This window comes from Rhinatrema bivittatum, chromosome 3 (genome assembly GCF_901001135.1).
Source record: "Rhinatrema bivittatum chromosome 3, aRhiBiv1.1, whole genome shotgun sequence".
NCBI classification, from domain to species: domain Eukaryota; kingdom Metazoa; phylum Chordata; class Amphibia; order Gymnophiona; family Rhinatrematidae; genus Rhinatrema; species Rhinatrema bivittatum.
In genome coordinates this window covers 35788027-35806952 of record NC_042617.1, presented here as the reverse complement: position 1 = coordinate 35806952, position 18926 = coordinate 35788027, and the positions used below count along the sequence as shown (strand labels likewise).

The 18926-nt window shown below is 45.9% G+C and overlaps 1 protein-coding gene across 1 annotated transcript in view; it reads right to left on the bottom strand.

Annotated features, from left to right (window-relative positions):
- Positions 1-18691, bottom strand: part of LOC115086784 (calpain-8-like) — a 171193-nt gene extending 152502 nt beyond the window's left edge. Inside the window, exons 1-2 of the mRNA XM_029593105.1 lie at positions 18378-18691; positions 2192-2261 (exon numbers count right to left, since the gene is read on the bottom strand). Of these exons, the coding sequence (XP_029448965.1) occupies positions 2192-2261; positions 18378-18617 (310 nt within the window). The 5' untranslated portion in view covers positions 18618-18691. The remainder of the gene's footprint in view (positions 1-2191; positions 2262-18377) is intronic.
- Positions 18692-18926: the final 235 nt, after the last annotated feature.

The window sequence follows — 18926 nt, the reverse complement described above, 5'->3', positions numbered from 1 at the left end:
AAATCCTCTTTAAACAAACGATCTTTATCCAAAGCGGGCCCTGAGCAATGGAACTCACTACCCCCTGAACTACGACAGGAACAATGTCCGATCACCTTCAAAAAGAGACTCAAAACTTGGCTGTTCGAACAAGCTTCTAATCTACACCAATAACCTCCCTCCATTCACGCCCTTGCCATCCTTCAATGTCTCTCTCAGATTATAACCATATTGTAATTCCAGATATCTTTCTTACATGCAGCCTTTCCCAAATCGCAGTTTTTCCGAATTGAACTATGTTTAGCTATTGTTTAGCTTCTTTACTTGTTTAGCTATTGTTGAGCTTGTTACACAAAAAATATCATACTTTTTTGTTTATGGTGATACCTCGCCTGTTGATCCCAGTTTAAATCTCCTTGTTCTATGTAACTGCATTCTTACATGCCTGTTAATGTTAAAATGTAAACCAAATTGATTTGTAGCTTTGCTACAAGAATTTCGGTATATAAAAATGCTAAATAAATAAATAAATGACATCTCTTTCATTGTCTTCCACCTCATTTCCTATCTTTTCCACCTCCATCTCAGCCCCTTCCACCTTCACTTTTTCCACCTCCCTCTTCCACTTTAGAGTGTCCAACTGCTTCCAGATTTTCAGCACAGGCTGATCCAGTCCTGGTTTTACCCCACTGGCTGCATGGACTTGTAGTTCTGATGTCCCTGTTGATTTCTCTAGAAAAGCAAGACTACAAGTCCATGCAAGCAATGGGGTAAAAAAAAAAAACAGGTCTGGCTCAGCCTGGTCTGGAAATCTGGAGACAGATGGCAACTCTATTCAATTCCTCAAAAAATTCTGTGCAACCACGTTAAATACCATAATGCTTAAACACCTCAAGTGAGAAAAAATATTATTCCAAGTACCAGACCTCATACAACGGCATAATAAGTAATGCTAGTTTAGCATATATTGAGTCTGCCAACGTATATAATCATAGGTCTTTGATAGACTGATTTTTCTTTTTGTTTTTTTTGCTTCCGTGAGAACAATATTCTAAATTACGTGAATAAAATAGTCACTTAAATAGATACAAATTTTCTATTCGTTTTGTCGTATTTGACCAGCACTTAGCTTAATTATAGTGGTGAAGAAATGCCATATTTCTTCATAAGAGGCTAGTGTGGAAAAAGCCCGACACTGGATCCGTGTTTCGGCGCGTGCCTTCGTCGGGGGCCGAAATAGATGATATTGGAGCGGCTGGAGATGGCGTCTGCCAATGTTACGTTTCTTCCTATGATTATATACGTTGGCAGACTCAATATATGCTAAACTAGCATTACTTATTATGCCGTTGTATGACGTCTGGTACTTGGAATAATATTTTTTCTCACTTGAGGTGTTTAAGCATTATGGTATTTAACGTGGTTGCACAGAATTTTTTGAGGGATTTATAGTTTGCTGTCTCCACACCATATAAATTTAAGAGAGTCTTATAGGTACACAGTAAACTCTATTCAATTTCCATCTCAGCCCCTCCCACCTCCACTTAAAACCCTTTCTATCTCCCTCTTCCACCTCCATCTCATCCCTTTCCACCTTCTCCCTCCACCTCCACCCCTTCCACCTTCACTTTTTCCTCTCTTCTACTTCCTCCTCCAAACTCTGCCAGCTATTAGATCTTAATTGTGCTTTCCAGGATCTAAGAGAAATAAAGGAATGCTACATAAAGTGATTTTGCACAATTTTGCAGTAATGATATGATACGTTCTTCAAACTTCTTTCAGTTTCCTATTTATACTGAAACGTACTTAAATACAGCAGAACACACAACACTCAATTTTCACAGTGCCTAGCGCATTAGAGTTGATGCAGCAAACCGGTGTTTATCCTGTAGACCAAAATCTACAGTATGTTATGAAAATCTAACTTTAATTATTTGATTTTGGTAACAAGCTTCTGGTAAAAGATATCCTCAGAAAAACAGAGAGGTTGTATTTAAAGAGACAAGCCAGCACAGCCAGAGACACCAGAGCCAAGGTGACAGACCCTGTTCTTCCATTTAAGTGCAGAGATAGGGGCTCCTGTTTTGAAAGCGACTTAGAAAAAGGATTCACAGAGGATTCGGACATCTTCATCTTTTTTTCCCCAGATGCAGATTTTTGCACTGGCAATTTGAGAATTTTCCAACGGATAAGGTGCTCTTAAGCTACTTACCAAGGGCTCCCTGCCGAATGTCTGTACGAGTGGCTCCCCCCACGATAAACTGAGGATCGGGGCTCAGATCCTGGATATAATTAGAAGAAAAAAAAGCACAGGCATCAGCTTGCTGGTAACAGCTGCAAGTTCTAACTTCAGGAGACCTGCAAAACGCAAGGAAAATGATCATCGGAACAAAAGCAGCCTTCCCAAGCCATCCATAGTTCAAAGTGCGTGTGAGAGATTTTCACTGAAATTCAATGAATCCTTGTTTTTTTCTTGCAGATTTGTAATAGTCTTTGGATAAAGGCTAAAATTACTACAAGCCCATTAAAATATACAGTAGCTGCCAAACACAGTGAACTCGTAAGCCGATTGCTTTGGTAATCAAACGCATAAAACATTATCCGTCTCGGTCATGGTACAAACGACTTATATTATTCTACATATAACTGATCTGGTAAAGATCTCAGATAAGAGATTTAAATGTCGGTAATACAGAGACTAATAAAGTCACCGTAGACCACATTTTCAAGAGTTGGGACTGGCCGCCTAAAACTGATGGGGCAAAGTCTGCAGGTGCTTTTATCGTGCGAGTAGTTCTTGCAGTTGATTTTCAGAGAAGCTACCTGGGCGCTTTCTCTTTGAAAATTAGCATAAAGGGTGTGCGCACTAAAAGCCCCCACCATACTTTGCGCCTGCTATTTGTGCAGGCAAACAAGGAAGATAAAATAGCACGCTGGTGTTCTCTCTCTGCCTTAAACACACCCGTGGGAATGCCTCTTTCTGACCTGGCCAAGAGGGCACAGAGTGTGTCAGTTTAGTCAAACTCTTAGCCAGGCAGAGGAAAGCAAATTTCAGACCACTAATTCACCCGGATAAATTGCTGTTTACCCTTGAAAATTCATTTGAAAATTGCCGTCTACGTGCCTAAAACTTGGAATGCATTTTGGAGGACACTAGGAGGTCCATATTCAGAAGCATTTAACCTGCAAACTCAGAAGTTAGCTGGCTAAATGAATATGTGGACATTTATCCTACTAAATTCTAGCCTGCTAATAAGTTAAGCCGGCTGTAATTTAACCAGTTAAGTTAGAGGAGTTCCAGGGGCATAACCGGGAGGAGTTAGCCGGCTATGTTAACTGGCTAACTCCAATATTCAGAAAAGGGTGGTTAACATAGAGCTATCCTAAAGATAAATTTAAAATAGCTGGCTATATTCAATAGTTCAGCTACACTATTGAATTTGTTGCTAAAGTTAGCTGGAGAAGTTTATCCGTATAACTTTGCTCTCTGGACTTTGTCTGAATATGGACTTCTAGGTGTCCAGTCTCGGTGCTGTTAATCCTCCTATTTAGATTTTAGACATCTGAAGATAAATGTTTAAAGGCTAAGTCAGGACCTACATGGGTAAAACCAGGGTTTCCAAAAGTAGATTGGCTGAATCTCCCCAAGTTGGTTGTTTCCCCCAATATGTGTACTTTTAGCTGCATTACAAAGATGCATTCCAGGAGGGTGTGCGATCAAAAAGAACAGAATACATTTCATTTTCATAAAGGTAGGGAAGTTAGCGCCGTCATCTGAGACAACTTAAAGTACACAGAGACTTTTCAGCCACTCTATCTTCAAACACAAGCTATGAGGATACTTTGTGTCTGAGTATCAGGTTGGTTTTTTTAGACGCCTTATTGAAAAGTTACATTCCAACAGAGTTCATTTTCTAGGTGTTAAGTATCCACATGACACTTTGTAATGTAGGGGATGATATTCAGTTGCAGAGTGGCTAGTTAAGTTAGCTGAATATAGCTACCCGGCTAACTTAGTGGGGATATTCGGCGGCATGGTGTTACGCCCGTCGGTCGCAGACGGCTGCGACCACTAATGCTCACCTCTTTCTTTGCTGCCTTAACACCATTGGGGAAAGTGACGGCCTCCGCCAGCTGCCGCCAACCTGCCTAGCTTCCCCAGGACGGCGTGGGCACTACCGACTGCCATCTTGCCTGCAGGATCAGTTAGGCACGCGTGCGCACGGGCCAGTCTTAAGCACATCATGGCGGGAACCTCGGGGGCGTCCCCTCCGGATGACGTCTTCACTCCACGATACTAAGCCGGCTGGCCCTGCCTACTGACGAGTTAGCAATGAGTTTCCTCTTTCCTGAATCCGCTTCGCTCACTACGGAGTTCCCGTTCCAGTTCCTGCATCTTTGGCGTGAGACGCTCTGGGTACTCGCTCCTCGGGGGCCCTTCCTCGTCTCTGACTATCCACTCCTCAGAGGGCCTTTTTGCCTTGGACTGCTGCCTGTCCTCGTTCCCCGGGCCCTCTGCTGGAACTTCCTTATTGTGAGTACCCTGACTCTACAGACCACTACTGTACCATCTATCTTGTGGAATCCCCTCCGGTGTACTCCGCGCTGCGGGCCACTACCACACCCTCTCTGGTTGGAGACCTCTTTGATGTACTTCATGCTGTGGACCTCTACTGTACCATCTCTAGTGGGAGACCCTCGCCGGTGTATCCCGGGCCACGGGCCACTACCGTACCATCTCTGAGTGAGGAGCCCCTTCGGTGTACCCTGCACTGCAGGCCACTACCGCATCATCACTACAGAGAAACCTCATCGGTGTACCCTTCTCTGCAGACCATTACTGGATCTCCACTTCTGAGGGATTCCCTCTGGGTATACCCCATTGCACAGACCTTATTACTTTCTCCTGCATCCCCCGCTTCACGGGCAGTGCCTTTCTACCTTTCTAATAAAGACTCTATTCCACATCTGTGTCTGATGTCTGCTGAGACCTTGCCTCCCGACGGTGAGGCTCACAGGGCTCCTCCCTGTGGGCGGTACCATCTCTCATCTCAGCCTAGGGCCCACATACCTACAAATCCTAACAGATTCCTAATACATAGCCAGGTATATTCAGCGGCCATCTTAAAGTTAGCTGGATAAGTATAACTAGAATTTAGGTGCATACGGCTTCAAATATTACCACTTTGCCATTTAGAGGGATACATTTTCTGTTATCCATCTAAATGGCTTCTGAGTATCAGCCTCCAAATGTTTTAAGCATCCACGTGAATGACTTTATGCATCCATGGCCTTAAATAACAGTTTTAACATCTGTAAATGATGCATTTCCAAACATTTAGATGTCTAATTTTAGTTTTTAAAGGAGCCTCACAGAAGCATCATTCAACACTTCGGCATTTGTTGCATTCGGCGGTCTGTGGGCTACCCATGCAAACTGCCACATTCACCTCCCCTGGCTGGTCCGGCTTTGCCTCTCCTGAACGCGGTGAATGCCACTGGTCAGACATGCAGGGGTACAGCACTCTTCGTTGCTGCAGAATGCCACCAGCAGAAATCTGCCGACAGTGTGCGCCATGCCTCCCCCTAGGTGTGCGCACCACGTCATGGTGTTTAAATGGACTGCGGCAGTAAAGTCCCCGTGACCCCTAAAGATGACATAAGGGCAGCTCCCCAGAAGCAACTTGCCTCAGCATCGACTACTTCCTAGCAGTGCAAGTGTTGTAATCTGGTGTGGATGTGGGCCCTGGATTGTAGTGAGAGCTAATTCTACCCACAGGGAGGAGCCCTGTGGGGACTCACTACAATGGGCGTGGCCTCAGCAGAGATGGACACAATAGTAAGAGACTTTATTGTACTGGAATCATGGATGATACCCACAGTAGAAAGGGAAGACCCAGTCCAGAGTAGATAAGCTGCTTCAATGCCGATGTCCCTGGTAGTGGTCCGCAGAGCAGGGTATGCCAGGGAATTCCTGTCGAGATGATATCCTTAGAATAGATCCGGTAGTGGCCCGCAGCGCGGGGTATGCCGAGGATCAATAAGAAGTGGTGCAGAGAGGTGCAGATGGTCAGCAGAGCGAAGCAGATAATGGTACTTACTCTGGAGTGAAAGAAGGTAGCTGGGTTGAGCACGGTAGTGGCCCGAGGCATGAGGTATACCAGCGGTTCCGTCAGCTAGCTGGAGAAAGCGATGAAAGTACTCACAAGGCTGAACTGGTAGGCAGGAAGGCCCTCCGAGGAGCGGATAGCCAGAACGTAACAAGGCCCCCGAGGAGCGGGTACCTAAGGCGTTTTAAGTGCAGCAAGTAGTTCACATAGTGAAGCGAAGCGTCTCCGAATGGAGTGGAATAAGTAGGAAGGAAGTTCTTGCTAACACGTAGGAAGCATGGTTTAGCTGGGTTAAATACTTCTGATGGGTGACGTCATGCGGAGGGGACGCCCCTGAGGTTCCCGCCATGACGTAGATAAAAGAGGGCCTGGCGTGTGCGTGCCCTAAGTAATCCCAGACTCAAGATGGTGGACGGGATCACCCACACCGTCCCGGAGACGCCGAGGAAGGCGGCATTTGTAGGCTGAGGCCGCCATGGCGTTGAGAAATGCTGAAGCAGGGAAAAGAGAGGTGAGCAGCAAAGGTCGCAGCCATCTGCAACCGATGGGCACAACAGCGTGTTGCTTCCCTGCATTCCAGTCTTCAGTTTTCATCCAGCTTGTCTTCTGTCTTCGTTCCTTGTTGCTCTATTCATGTTGCCTGCTTTGTCTTGTCCTAGCCTGCCTTCCCTGCCTATCCATCCCTCTTCTCTTCCCTTGAATGGATACCTGGATTTGACCTTGGACTTGGCCCTGGATATGCCTGACTACTGCCTGCCTCTGATCATTGCCTAGACCTCAGATATGCCTGACAGCCACCTGCCCATGACCCTAGCTACTATGAACCTTCTCTTCTGCCATCGGCAGAGACCCCACCAAAGTCCTGCCAGCCCCGGCAACCAAAGGCTCAACCCGAGCGGAACGTGGGCTAGTATAGGTGAAGGTCCCAAATGGTCTCTGCTTGCCTGGGTTCGCCTGCCGAAAATGGGAATCTGCAGGGCTCCTCCCTGCAGGTAGAGTGTGAGCCCCTGTGCTGTGATGTGGCCGACAAAACCCCAGGGCTGGCCGTGGTCCACGCCACTGGCAGGTGAGCACATCCAGGCAAAGGTTAGGCTAAAGCTGAGGACTGGAGACCTGGGATGACTGAAGGCTCGAGCAGAGCTGGAGATTTGGAACAGGAACACTTGAAAACTTGCAACAGCCTTGGCAACAAGTCTCCACACTTCCTGCATGTGCATCTTTGCTGCTCGTTCCAGCTCCTGTTCCTGTTCCAGTACCTGCTCCAGCCCCAATTCCTTCTACCCTTCAGATGGACCTCCTTGGCTTTGACTTCTGCTTAAACCAGACCTTGTCTCCAGCCACCTACCCTGACTTCTGCTTGAACCTGACCTTGTCTCCAGCTGCATGCCCTGACTCCTGCTTAGACTTGACCTTGTCTTCAGCTATCTGCCTGACTAGCTGTCCGGACTTAACTTTGTTTCCAACCATATTGCCTCCACTTCTGTCTGTCCGGACTTTGGATCTTGTCTCTCTCTTTTGGGACCCTTCGTCTCCACTGCTTCCTGGCATCCTGCCTCTGGATACTCTTTCTGGGATCAACCACGCAGAAACCCAACTAAGTCCAGCCGGCCCCGGTACCCAAGGGCTCAACCTGCGGGGAACGAGGGCTGGTATTGGTGAAGCTCCGGTTGGCCTCCACTTCCTGCTTGGCCTCGCCTCCCAAGGGTGGTGACCCATTGGGGTTTCCCCCACAGGTGGCGCCAATACCACCTAGGGTCAAGGGTCCACCTCCATAACAAGGAGCATACAAACCTGGAACAAGGAGACCTCGGATGAGAACCAGCAGCCCATGCTTGTCTCTGGGGTAGCCCTCTGGCCACTCTGAAAGCCCTTTCGGACTGCTGCTTAAAAGTAGTTTCTGCGTGAGGATAGACGGAGGCTGTGGACTCTGAAGATGTCTCTGAAGATGTGAATAAAACACTGATGACTTGGACTCGACCCTGAAGACTAGGGCATGAAGAAGATGGAAACATAGCTGAGGGCTGAAGCATGGCTGAAGACGGAAGCATAGGCACAGTTGAAAATGGAGGTCCAGACTATGACAAAGAACCAGACAAGGATTGAGAGCCGGGATCCGAACTAACAGTGAAAACAAGGATACAGATAAAGATGAGGAACCAGGCTGGGACTGCCAACAAGGTTCAGGCAAGACAAGGATGGACTGCAGACTGGACAAGCTCCCCAAGATCAGGAGCAAGGACTCATGAACTAGGAACTCAGAATTCTGGAACTCGCAACTCTGAAACTTGGAACAAGACTCTAATAACAAGGAAAGACCAAGGACGTGAACCAGTGAAGATGGACTTGAAGATTTTAAATCAGAATCAGGACTGAGGACTGAAGGCACAGGACGCTGGACTAAAAATGAGGAGCAGAAGACCTGGAACACTGGAACTCAGAAGATGAAGACAGGAACTAGAACTCAGGAGATGAGGACTTGAACTGGACCTCTGGAGACAAGAGCTGCAACCACTGGAGATGAAGACAAGACAGGAGATCAGGACCACCACAGGAAATGAAGACCATGAAGGACCTTTGCGAAGGCAAGGCTGAGTAGACTGAGGAGCCCTTTTATAGGGCTAGCAGGAAGGATGCCATCTGAGGGCGCCACAGGCTTTTCTCACCGCGGGCCTATTAAATACAAAGAAGTCGAACGTGCGCATAGGAAGACACTGCTAGCATGTAGTTTCAGCTTGGCTTGTTCTGTTTTTCTAATATCAGGTGTATTAGTGTGTTAGGGCCTGGTGTAATATTTGAAGTGTTGCCTTTTCATAGGTAGGATTGTTACTGTTTGAGTGCTGGCAGTTAGTTCTCTTTTCATGTGGGAGGTTTACTATATTGTAATTAAGTTTACTTAAAGCTTTGAGGGCCAACGTGCTTTAGAATAGACCCAATACCATATGACCGCAGGTGTCTTTTTTGCAGTTTTCTGGTTAGTAGTACAGTAGAGCATGTAAATAATATACATGGTTTAAGTGATATTTTTACCTTAGAACACTGAATATTCTTTTTCATGTAAAATGTGTTACTATAAATGCATATTTTTTTTAATTATTGGTAGGAAGGTTGGGACCAGGAATGTGTCCAAGGCTGTAAGGTTAGCCTATGACACCTAATACCCTTGTACCAGCTCTGGCTCACTGGCTCCACAAGAGAAAGCAGGATTCCATCTGGAGCTGTGCTACTTTGGGTTAGTAACTCTCCCCAGTCTTGGCCAGGGCTTTAATTTTCTCTCTTTATAAGCCCAGGGTACAGTAGGGATCACTTCTTGTTCCCTCTCCCCTGGAGTTGGTAGGCAGAGCAAAGCCTGGGGAACCATAAAAGCGTCAGACTGTGTAGCCTGCAGCCATTGGAAATGCACTAGAGTGGTGGGAGGGTTGCGGAGAAGTTGGAAGCAAGCTACAGGCACAGGTCAGAAGAGCGTAAGTCAGGCGAAAGTGCCTGTGCAGTGTTAGGGAGACTTCTGTCTGAGGTGACTGCACTGAGCTCTGAGAACCAGTGAGTCTCTTAGAGAATGAGATTGGGAAAGGGAGGGTGCCTGCTGCAGAATGGGGAAGGGCTGGCAACAAGCAAGAACTTTACACCATGATGCAGCAGTGCAGGACTGGGGGCACTCACTGTGTGAGCACATAAGCAGCAGCACAACCGTAGCATGTCAGAAAGAGTGTTTGTGTGTTTGTGTCAAAGAGAGTGAGAGACACACAAACCCATACACACTTTGGCTGTGAGAGAAAATGTGTGTGTGGGTGTCTTTGTTTCTGACAGTCACACACACACACACACACACTCTGACTGTGTGGGTGTGTCTTTGTGTTTGAGAAAGAATATGTGTCTTTGTGTGTGTCAATGTGTATGTGTCAATAAAGTTTCTGCAATCTAAAAAATCTGTTTGTGACTGAGTGTGTGTGTCTGACACTGGCTGGCAGTGTCATTGCTTGCAATTGGTTCAAGAGCCAGACTAGGAATCCAGAAAATATCTCTAGAAGAGATATGAGCAGATGTGTAGGGAGCCCAACTAATTTGCATGGATGGAACGGGGGCTGCAACTCTGCTCACCCATGGTCTCTAGAATGTGTTCAACTTTTTAGTTATTTAGGAAAGATGAAGTTTATTTTGGAGATATCCTGGCTCAGTTCTGCTGCGTTCCAGGGTTAGTGTGCTTTTGGGAGCTGTCGAAACACATGCTGCAGGGAAAGTGCATGAAGGTGTCAGATATCCCATGGGCCAGTTTTGAAAAAAATCCCTCACTGTTAGGATTTGTGAGTTTTGTGGACCCTTGGCCCGAGGTGAGGGTTGATACCACCTGTGGGGAGGAGCCCCACAGGTCCTCACCGTCAGGAGGCGAGGTCAGCTGCAGCAGGATATAGAAGTAGTGGTAGAGGAATAGAGCGACCTGCGTCGCAGCCACGTGATCGCAGGAGCCTGTAGAGAGAGTACTGTGAGGGATCCCGAGGAGCGGGGTAAGAGACACAGTTCGGAGGGGAACCCATAGTATTCAGGCAGAATTGGAGATATAGGTGCCAGAACAGGAACCTCCAACAGGGAAGTGCTAGGCAGTAGAGATGTGAATCGTGTGCCCGATCGTTTTAACGATCAGGTTCGGATGGAGGGAGAAAAAAATCGGATCGTTAGAGATGTGAATTGGAATCGGTTCCGATTCCAATTCACATCGTTAATTTTTTAGTGAGGCCTGAGCAGATTAAAAAAAACCCCACCCCGACCCTTTACAAATGACCCCTTTGCTCTCCCACCCTCCCGAACCCCACCCCCCCAAAATGTTAAATTACCTGGTGGTCCAGTGGGGGGGAGGGTTCCCGGCGCGATCTCCCGCTCTCGGGCCATCGGCGCCATTTTGGCTACCACTGATAAAAATGGCGCCGATCGCCTTTGCCCTCACCATGTCACAGGGAGCGACGGTCGCTCCCTGTGACATGGTGAGGGCAAAGGCGATCGGCGCCATTTTAAAACCAGTCCAGCACCGGCACCGGCTCCGAGGGTATGATTGAAGGGATGGCTCCCGGACCCCCGCTAGACCACCAGGTACATGTAAAAGGTTTTTGGGGGGGTCGGGAGGGTGGGAGAAGCAAAGGGGTAATTTGTAAAGGATCGGGGTGGGGTTTTTTTTATTGGGCCATCGGCGCCATTTTTATCAGTGGTAGCCAAAATGGCGCCGATGGCCCGAGAGCAGGAGATCGCGCCAGGACCCCCCCCCCCCCCCACTGGACCACCAGGTAATTTAACATTTTGGGGGGGTTCGGGAGGGTGGGGGAGGGTAAAGGATTGGTTTTAAAGGGTCGGGGTGGGTTTAGGGGTTGTTTTGGTGTGCCGGTTTTCCCGCCCTCCCCCAAATAATTCCCGTACTCGATTTAACGATTTTTCACGATAAATCGAGGGAATTCCTATTGTATCAAGTCCCTTACCAATTAATGACGATTTTAAAATTATCGGACGATAATTTAAATCGTTTAAAAACGATTCACATTCCTACTAGGCAGGCCCCGAGGAGCAGGGAGCGCGAGACAGGAACTTCTGGAGGTATGCAGCAGAGATAGTCCCAAGGGGCGGGACTGCGTAGTGAGTGTGGTCTGGTGTGATGACATAGGCTGTCCCGTGGAGCGGGGAAGCCCGAGTCAAATCTCTGAAGTACTGATGTCAGCAACCCCTTGGAGCGGGGATGCGCATGAAGGAATCTCTGATAGAGAAACGGAGGCACCACTCCAAGGAGCGGGGAGGTGCAGAGTACAGTCGCTAGCGTAGGATGTAGGCACTGCCCCAAGGAGCAGGTAAGCACAGGCACAGTCTCTGGTGTAGGATATAGGCACTGCCCCGAGTAGCAAGGAAGCGCAGGCACAAACTCTGGTGTAAAACATAGGCAGTGCCCCGAGAAGCGAGGAAGCGCCGAGTCGAGTCTCCAAAGCAGTAAGGCAGTTCAAGGGACAGCCTCGAGGTGTGGGAAGGCCGGCAGGTAGGACCTCTGGAAGGCACAGGGCTAGCCCGAGGAGCAGGGGAAGCCTGGGGACAGGGTCTCCAACTGGAGCGCAAGCAGGCCCCCGAGGAGCGGGTACCCAAGCCAGAGTCCAGAGTCACAGGAAGATCCGATACAAGAACCACGGTCCGAGGAGACAGGAGCAGCACCAGTAGTGAAGGAACTCATTGCCAAGTCAGCTAGCAAGGGGCAAAGGCGGTGCTTAAGAATCCCAACCTAGTGATGTCATTGGTCGGGGTCGCCCCTGAGGTTCCCGCCATTGGCTCTTCAAAACGAGGCCCATTGGTGTGCGCGCACGCCTAGGAAGCCCTGGAGTCAGCGTGGGTGGCAGTGGCGACCTGGCCGCCACGAGGAGCCCAGAGGTATGCGACGGTACAGGCTAGCCCCAGCCGCGAGTAGGCCCGGAGAGGAGAGCAGGGCAGCACATGCTGTGAGTTGAATCAGTCGCAGCTTCGACCGACGGTCATAACACCCACCCGTGGACCTTAGACCAAAAGGCTTACTGCATTAATTTATTTAGATTTTCATATTCTACTTTTTGGCACTTCAAAGTGTACATCAAAGCTAAGGGTAAAATGACTTGCCCAGGGTGCAACAGTGAGATTTGAACGTTGCTTTTGAGGGATCCTAGCCCACTGCTCTAACCACTAGACTACTCCTTCACGTGAGTGGAAAAAGTGCACCAGAAGAGACATGTGAAGGAGATCCCTACTGAGGCCGTCCCTTTATGGCCTTTTGGCTGAGGCTGATGATTTGCACAACATCAATGTCCTGCCATCGGACACTGTTGGGGACATAAAAACCATTGCCAAAGCAGGAAGAGTAAACCTGTAGGAAAAAAAAAAGTGAAGTGCTTTTTAAAAATAAGCATTCTAAAGAGTAGATGGCAGCAGTATTTAAGCATTACCTTCGACTCAGGGTATCCCAAGCTTCAATACGCTGTCACTGTTTTTCTAGTGATTATGTTTTTAATATTTATGAAGGAAAAAGCTGTGGTGGTCTTGGAGTGCTTTCTATTAGGTCTCCTCAAGTCTGAAAGGTGTGGAGCCAAGAACATAAGAACATAAGAAATTACCATGCTGGGCCAGACCAAGGGTCCATCAAGCCCAGCATCCTGTTTCCAACAGAGGCCAAAACCAGGCCACAAGAACCTGGCAAGTACCCAAACACTAAGAAGATCCCATGCTACTGATGCAATTAATAGCAGTGGCTATTCCCTAAGTAAACTTGATTAATAGCCGTTAATGGACTTCTCCTCCAAGAACTTATCCAAACCTTTTTTGAACCCAGCTACACTAACTGCACTAACCACATCCTCTGGCAACAAATTCCAGAGCTTTATTGTGAGTTGAGTGAAAAAGAATTTTCTCCGATTAGTCTTAAATGTGCTACTTGCTAACTTCATGGAATGCCCCCCTAGTCCTTCTATTATTCGAAAGTGTAAATAACTGAGTCACATCTACTCATTCAAGACCTCTCATGATCTTAAAGACATCACATCTGCTTTGATATTTGTTAATGTATTCATTCTACCTTCTCACCTCCCACCCCCTTCCATTTTGCCCTGGTTCCTTTCCAGTACCTCCCTTATATGATCTCTAAGCGATGATTTCCCCCTCTGGCCTCTTCCTCTTCCTTTTATTGGCAGAGACTGGAGGGGGAGATCGCCTCTGGCACTGAATCTTTCAGTACCTTATACTGCCAGCAGGGGTCACTGCCTGCTCTGAGAGATGATCCATCTCGTGAACCTGCAGCATTGCCATCCCAGCTGAGGTCAGTTTTAGTCACAAAAGCGAAAAAATAAAAGCCAAAATAAGTAATGAGAAAACACAGTAAACACTTAACTCCTCATTTAATCTCTGTCATAGAATAGGAGAGGGCGTTAGCCAAATTGCTTGATTAGTTGACAGCCTCCCCCCATCCCCAGGCTCTGTCTCGTACAGTATCCATGGAAAGTGAACGAGGAGTTGAACTTTTGCCTCTGGCACTTTTTTTTAATAATCCAAAACATCACTATATCGTAAAGCATCTACAAATGTTAAAATTCACTGGCGCTATATTAATGTACATCCGCTGTTGACAGCGTCTCTATTTGTATAGCACTTTTACCACTTGCATTTTTGGCTGCCGAAACCACATCGACAGTGACCCTCGTGCAATAAGAGCCACCAGCAGTAGCACTGACTACTACCTTCGAAACTCCTCCAAGCTACTTTTTAAGAACAAGGTGTACCCAGACTGTCCGTCCCAAGAGCTGAAAGCAGCTCTGGTCTCACGGAACTAGACCACGCCTAGAGAGCTCCAGTCAAAAGCTCTGCAGGCACACCCGGCAGCTCCCAGATACTGGAAAACTACTGAACGGCCAAAAGGGGTCTCCATCCTTAAACTTGGACGAGTGAGAAGCTACCGGGAAATGTTAGGAAAGAGGCAGCAGAATGTGTAAAAAGAAAGACGAAAAAAAAAATGTCTTCAAAGAATTAAGCCAGCAAACCAGAGGAAAAAAGAACTGGCAAAATCACAAATACAGTGGAAAATCAAAGGTTATTTCAGCAGTCAGGTACGGATCAAAGCCTGACACAGGAATGATTAAAGAGAGGTGAATGTCACATATAAGCGGTTAGGCGCTGGTTATTTAAGTATAAGTAGACTCCATCCCAGAGAGACTTGAATATGCACCATTATCAGGAACAGTGAACTTCTTTATTATTTCCTGGGATTTTCCCTTGGTGACCCATGACCTTTGCTAACAATTTTATTAACATAAAGGTGAATTTTAAAAGCCCGACGCATGCATTAAATAGGGGATGCGCGAATAAGTCTGGCTCACGCATGCCAAGCGGATTCTAAAAGCTGCCGAGATCTGCGCGCATCTCCCGGAGCGAGCGCACCTCGGAAGTTTTGAAAAAGGGGCGAGGCATGGGTGTTTCGGGGCATGAACCTAAAATATGCGTGTAAATATTTACATGATCTGGTGCACGCCGAGACCCCTGCCGCGTAACTTTACATCTGCTATGGATTCCGTGTAAGTTATAAAATAAAAAGAGGCAGATTGGCGGGGGTTTTAAGGGTCAGGGATAACTGGGAGGGAGTGAGAGCTATTAAACCAGGAGGGGTTGGAAGACCTCTCTCTTAACTGGGCGAATTGGGGCCAAACTGGTAAAACTGGTTATAGCATCGGTGTGTGCCCCTTTTAAAATTGGTAGTTACTTGGTAGAAGTGGAATTTGCGTGCACCCACATAAAATTAAGCGCATATGCGCACGTTGTGGTGTAAAAATGGCTGCGTCCCTGGGCACGGGCTGACGAGCGCCCTCTTATCTCGGCCTCCATGAAAATGCTCTTTGTCCTTTAAAATTCATACAAAACACAGCTGCACGCATTCTGACATCACCTCTCGGAAAGAACACATAACTCCAATACTACACGCACCTCATTGGCTTCCGGTAAAATACAGAATGCAATACCATGATTCCTCAACTTGGCGATGCAGGCTTCTTCGCATTTATCAACCCAATTGCGCTCAATAAATAAGAATTTTCTGGCGATTAGACATCACCAGACAACGCACTTTCTCCGTTGCCGGCCCTTCTCTTTGGAACGCACTCCCAGACCAGCTAAGGCAGATAACAACATGCAAAGATTTTTTAAAACCCTTAAAAACATTCCTCTTCTCTGCGGCTTTCAGCTCTCTCTCGACGCCTCAATAAGCACTATCCTGACTTGTTCTCTGATTACCTTCTCTGGAGCCTTTCCTCCCTTTCAGAATTACCATTTCCAACCTTTCCTTATTTTTATAAGATTAACCTTCTTCCTCTCTATTCTGTTTTTACAGTTAGGTTTTTATGTCAATTTTTTAATTATGTACATTTTATTTGTAAACCCTTTGACCAACCTTTTAGTTGTAAAAGCGGTATAGAAACCTTTTTAAATAAATACAAAATAAGTAAGCATGTGCGCCCATGCGCCAGTATGAAAAGTTACCGTCATAGCCTTTAACTGAATATTATACACTGAATATTAAACTCCACATTACAGTGAACTTAAACCTAAAGATGAGAGATTACTAACTGCAGCACAGGACAGTGAATTATAGAGAAGATGGTTCACAGCCAGCCTAGAAAAAAACCGGAAAAACAGGCAAATGTAGATTCTATTAAAAAAAAAAAAAAAAGAACTGGAAAGGGTTACACAGTTCATTGCTGGGTGTGACAGATGGACTGAATACAGAAAGGTGGTGAGGCTCAGCCACTGAAAATTGTGTAAACACAGCAACATCAAAGTACCAGAAAAATACTGGAATCGCCTGGGACAATCTTATTTCAACATCTGAAAAGCTCGATGCAAGGAAACTGGTCATTGTGGTAAAGAAGAAAAACACAAGAACGGCACTGCTAATAAAAGCATTAGTACCAAGTGTCCACTAGGCTGTACTATATGTAGAGAGACAACAGACCCTAAAATACCAAAACTTGCAATCAGAGACCAAGAAAATATGGCAGAAAGGAATGGAAATTGTCCGAACTGTATATTTATTTATTTATTTATTTATTTATTTATTTATTTAACATATTTATATACCATTTTACCAATTGCAAAATTGATCAAAGCGGTTTACAGTAATAAAAGTAAAAATAAAAGTTCAGTTAAATAGCATATATATATATATAAAATAAAATAATAAAAATAAAATAAAGTTAGAATAAAAATACAATTAACATTTGATCAATAAAATTAAATTACTATGGAAAGTTTTAACAAACGTTAACTATTATGTTACAAAAACAAAATAAAGGAAACAAGCATCTACACTATCAGGAGAGGATAGAAGTTAAACTGCCTAGTGCTTGAGGTACAAAGTATGGTTGTTTTTATCTCTTCTCTTTGAGATTAGCTGCTATTAAGAGCCTCCGGGTTCCCAAATGCTTCCTTAAAGAGGTATATTTTTAGTGCTTTCTTGAAATCCTTTTTGTTATGTATAGGGTGCCACTGGCTTCATTAAAACGAACTTCCAAGCATATGTTATGTTGTTGCTTGTATAATATACCACCCTAGGATCTCCAGATGGTAGCAGTCTTTGGCACAATGCAAGCATTAAGAGCATTAGCAGATCTGTACTTGGACCAATGCTTATCAATTTATAAATGATTTGGAAAGGAATACGACGAGTGAGTTAATCAAATTTGCAGATGATACAAAATTATTCAGAGTAGTTAAATCACAAGATGATTGTGATAGATTGCAGGAGAACCTTGCGAGACTGGAAGATTGGGCATCCAAATGGCAGATGAAATTTAATGTGGACAAGGGCAAGGTGATGCATATAGGGAAAAATAATCCATGCTGTAGTTACACGATATTAGGTTCCATATTAGGAGTTACCACCCAGGAAAAAGATTTAGGCATCATAGTAGATAATATATTGAAATTGTCGGCTCAGTGTGCTGCGGCAGTCAAAAAAGCAAATAGAATGTTAGGAATTATTAGGAAGGGAATGGTTAATAGAATGGAAAATGTCATAATGCCTCTGTATTGCTCCATGGCGAGACCGCACCTTAAATACTGTGTACAATTCTGATCGCCGCATCTCAAAAAAGATATAGTTGCGATAGAGAATGTACAGAGAAGGGCAACCAAAATGATGAGGAAAGGCTGAAGAGGTTAGGGCTGTTCAGCTTGGAGAAGAGACGGCTGAGGGGGGATGTGATAGAGGTATTTAAAATCATGAGAGGTCTAGAACGGGTAGATGTGAATTGGTTATTTACTCTTTCGGATAGTAGAAAGACTAGGGGGCACTCCATGAAGTTAGCAAGTAGCACATTTAATACTAATCAGAGAAAATTCTTTTTCACTCAATGCACAATTAAGCTCTGGAATTTGTTGCCAGAGGATGTGGTTAGTGCAGTTAGTGTAGCTGGGTTCAAAAAAGGTTTGGATAAGTTCTTGGAGGAGAAGTCCATTAACTGCTATTAGCTGCCTCCACAGCCTCCCAAATCCTTGTGGGCCCAGGGAACAGAGGCCAGGCTGGGGATTCAAACCCAAGCCTCTGCCAGCATGGTCACTGAGCCAGCCCTGAAATACACTGGTGGAGGACCACTGAATGGCTCCATGTCACTAAGGACAGTTTCACTCCATTACCTCTATGGATTTGTCCTATTTTTCTTAGATAAATTGAAAGTAGAAGGAATGGGGTAAAGGGGACATAGGGTTAGATGACAACTGTTGCAATTTGCTGCTCCCTAGCAGCGCAAATAAAACTTCTCCTACCGTAGGTCGTTTCCAGACAATGCCCTGCGTGTCAGGCGAGTTTGGTCCCAGCTTCTGATAGCCCAGGGCAGAAGGACAGGCCGGGAACTCTTCGTCCTTAAACAAGTTTCCTGACTGCAGGCACTGCTCCCTCAGAGCCTCGAAATCCTGGTTTAAGTACTTCACGGCATTGTCATTGGTCCCCAGGCCTTCTTCACTCACGGCCCTGCTCTTGACCATTTTAGCTATGATGCCTGACATGGTTATTAGTGTTCTGCCGGGCGTTTCCTCTGCTGGAGAGAGAGCAAGTCTCGCTGTAAAAATACCTGCTCAGGTGGTGATGAAGCTACTACACCTGACAAAACTACTTTCTGTGCTTCTGGGGGAGGAGACTGAATCAGATTAACAAGCTAAATGTTAATATGTACATAAGAGATAAGACTAGAGGAAAGCCGGGAGCTGTGCGTGAATAAATCCTTAGAAATGAATATGCTTTGAATTAGTGAGTTAGGCTGAAACATTAGAAAGAATCTCATTTGTATAAAATGTAAATACTATATATATATATTT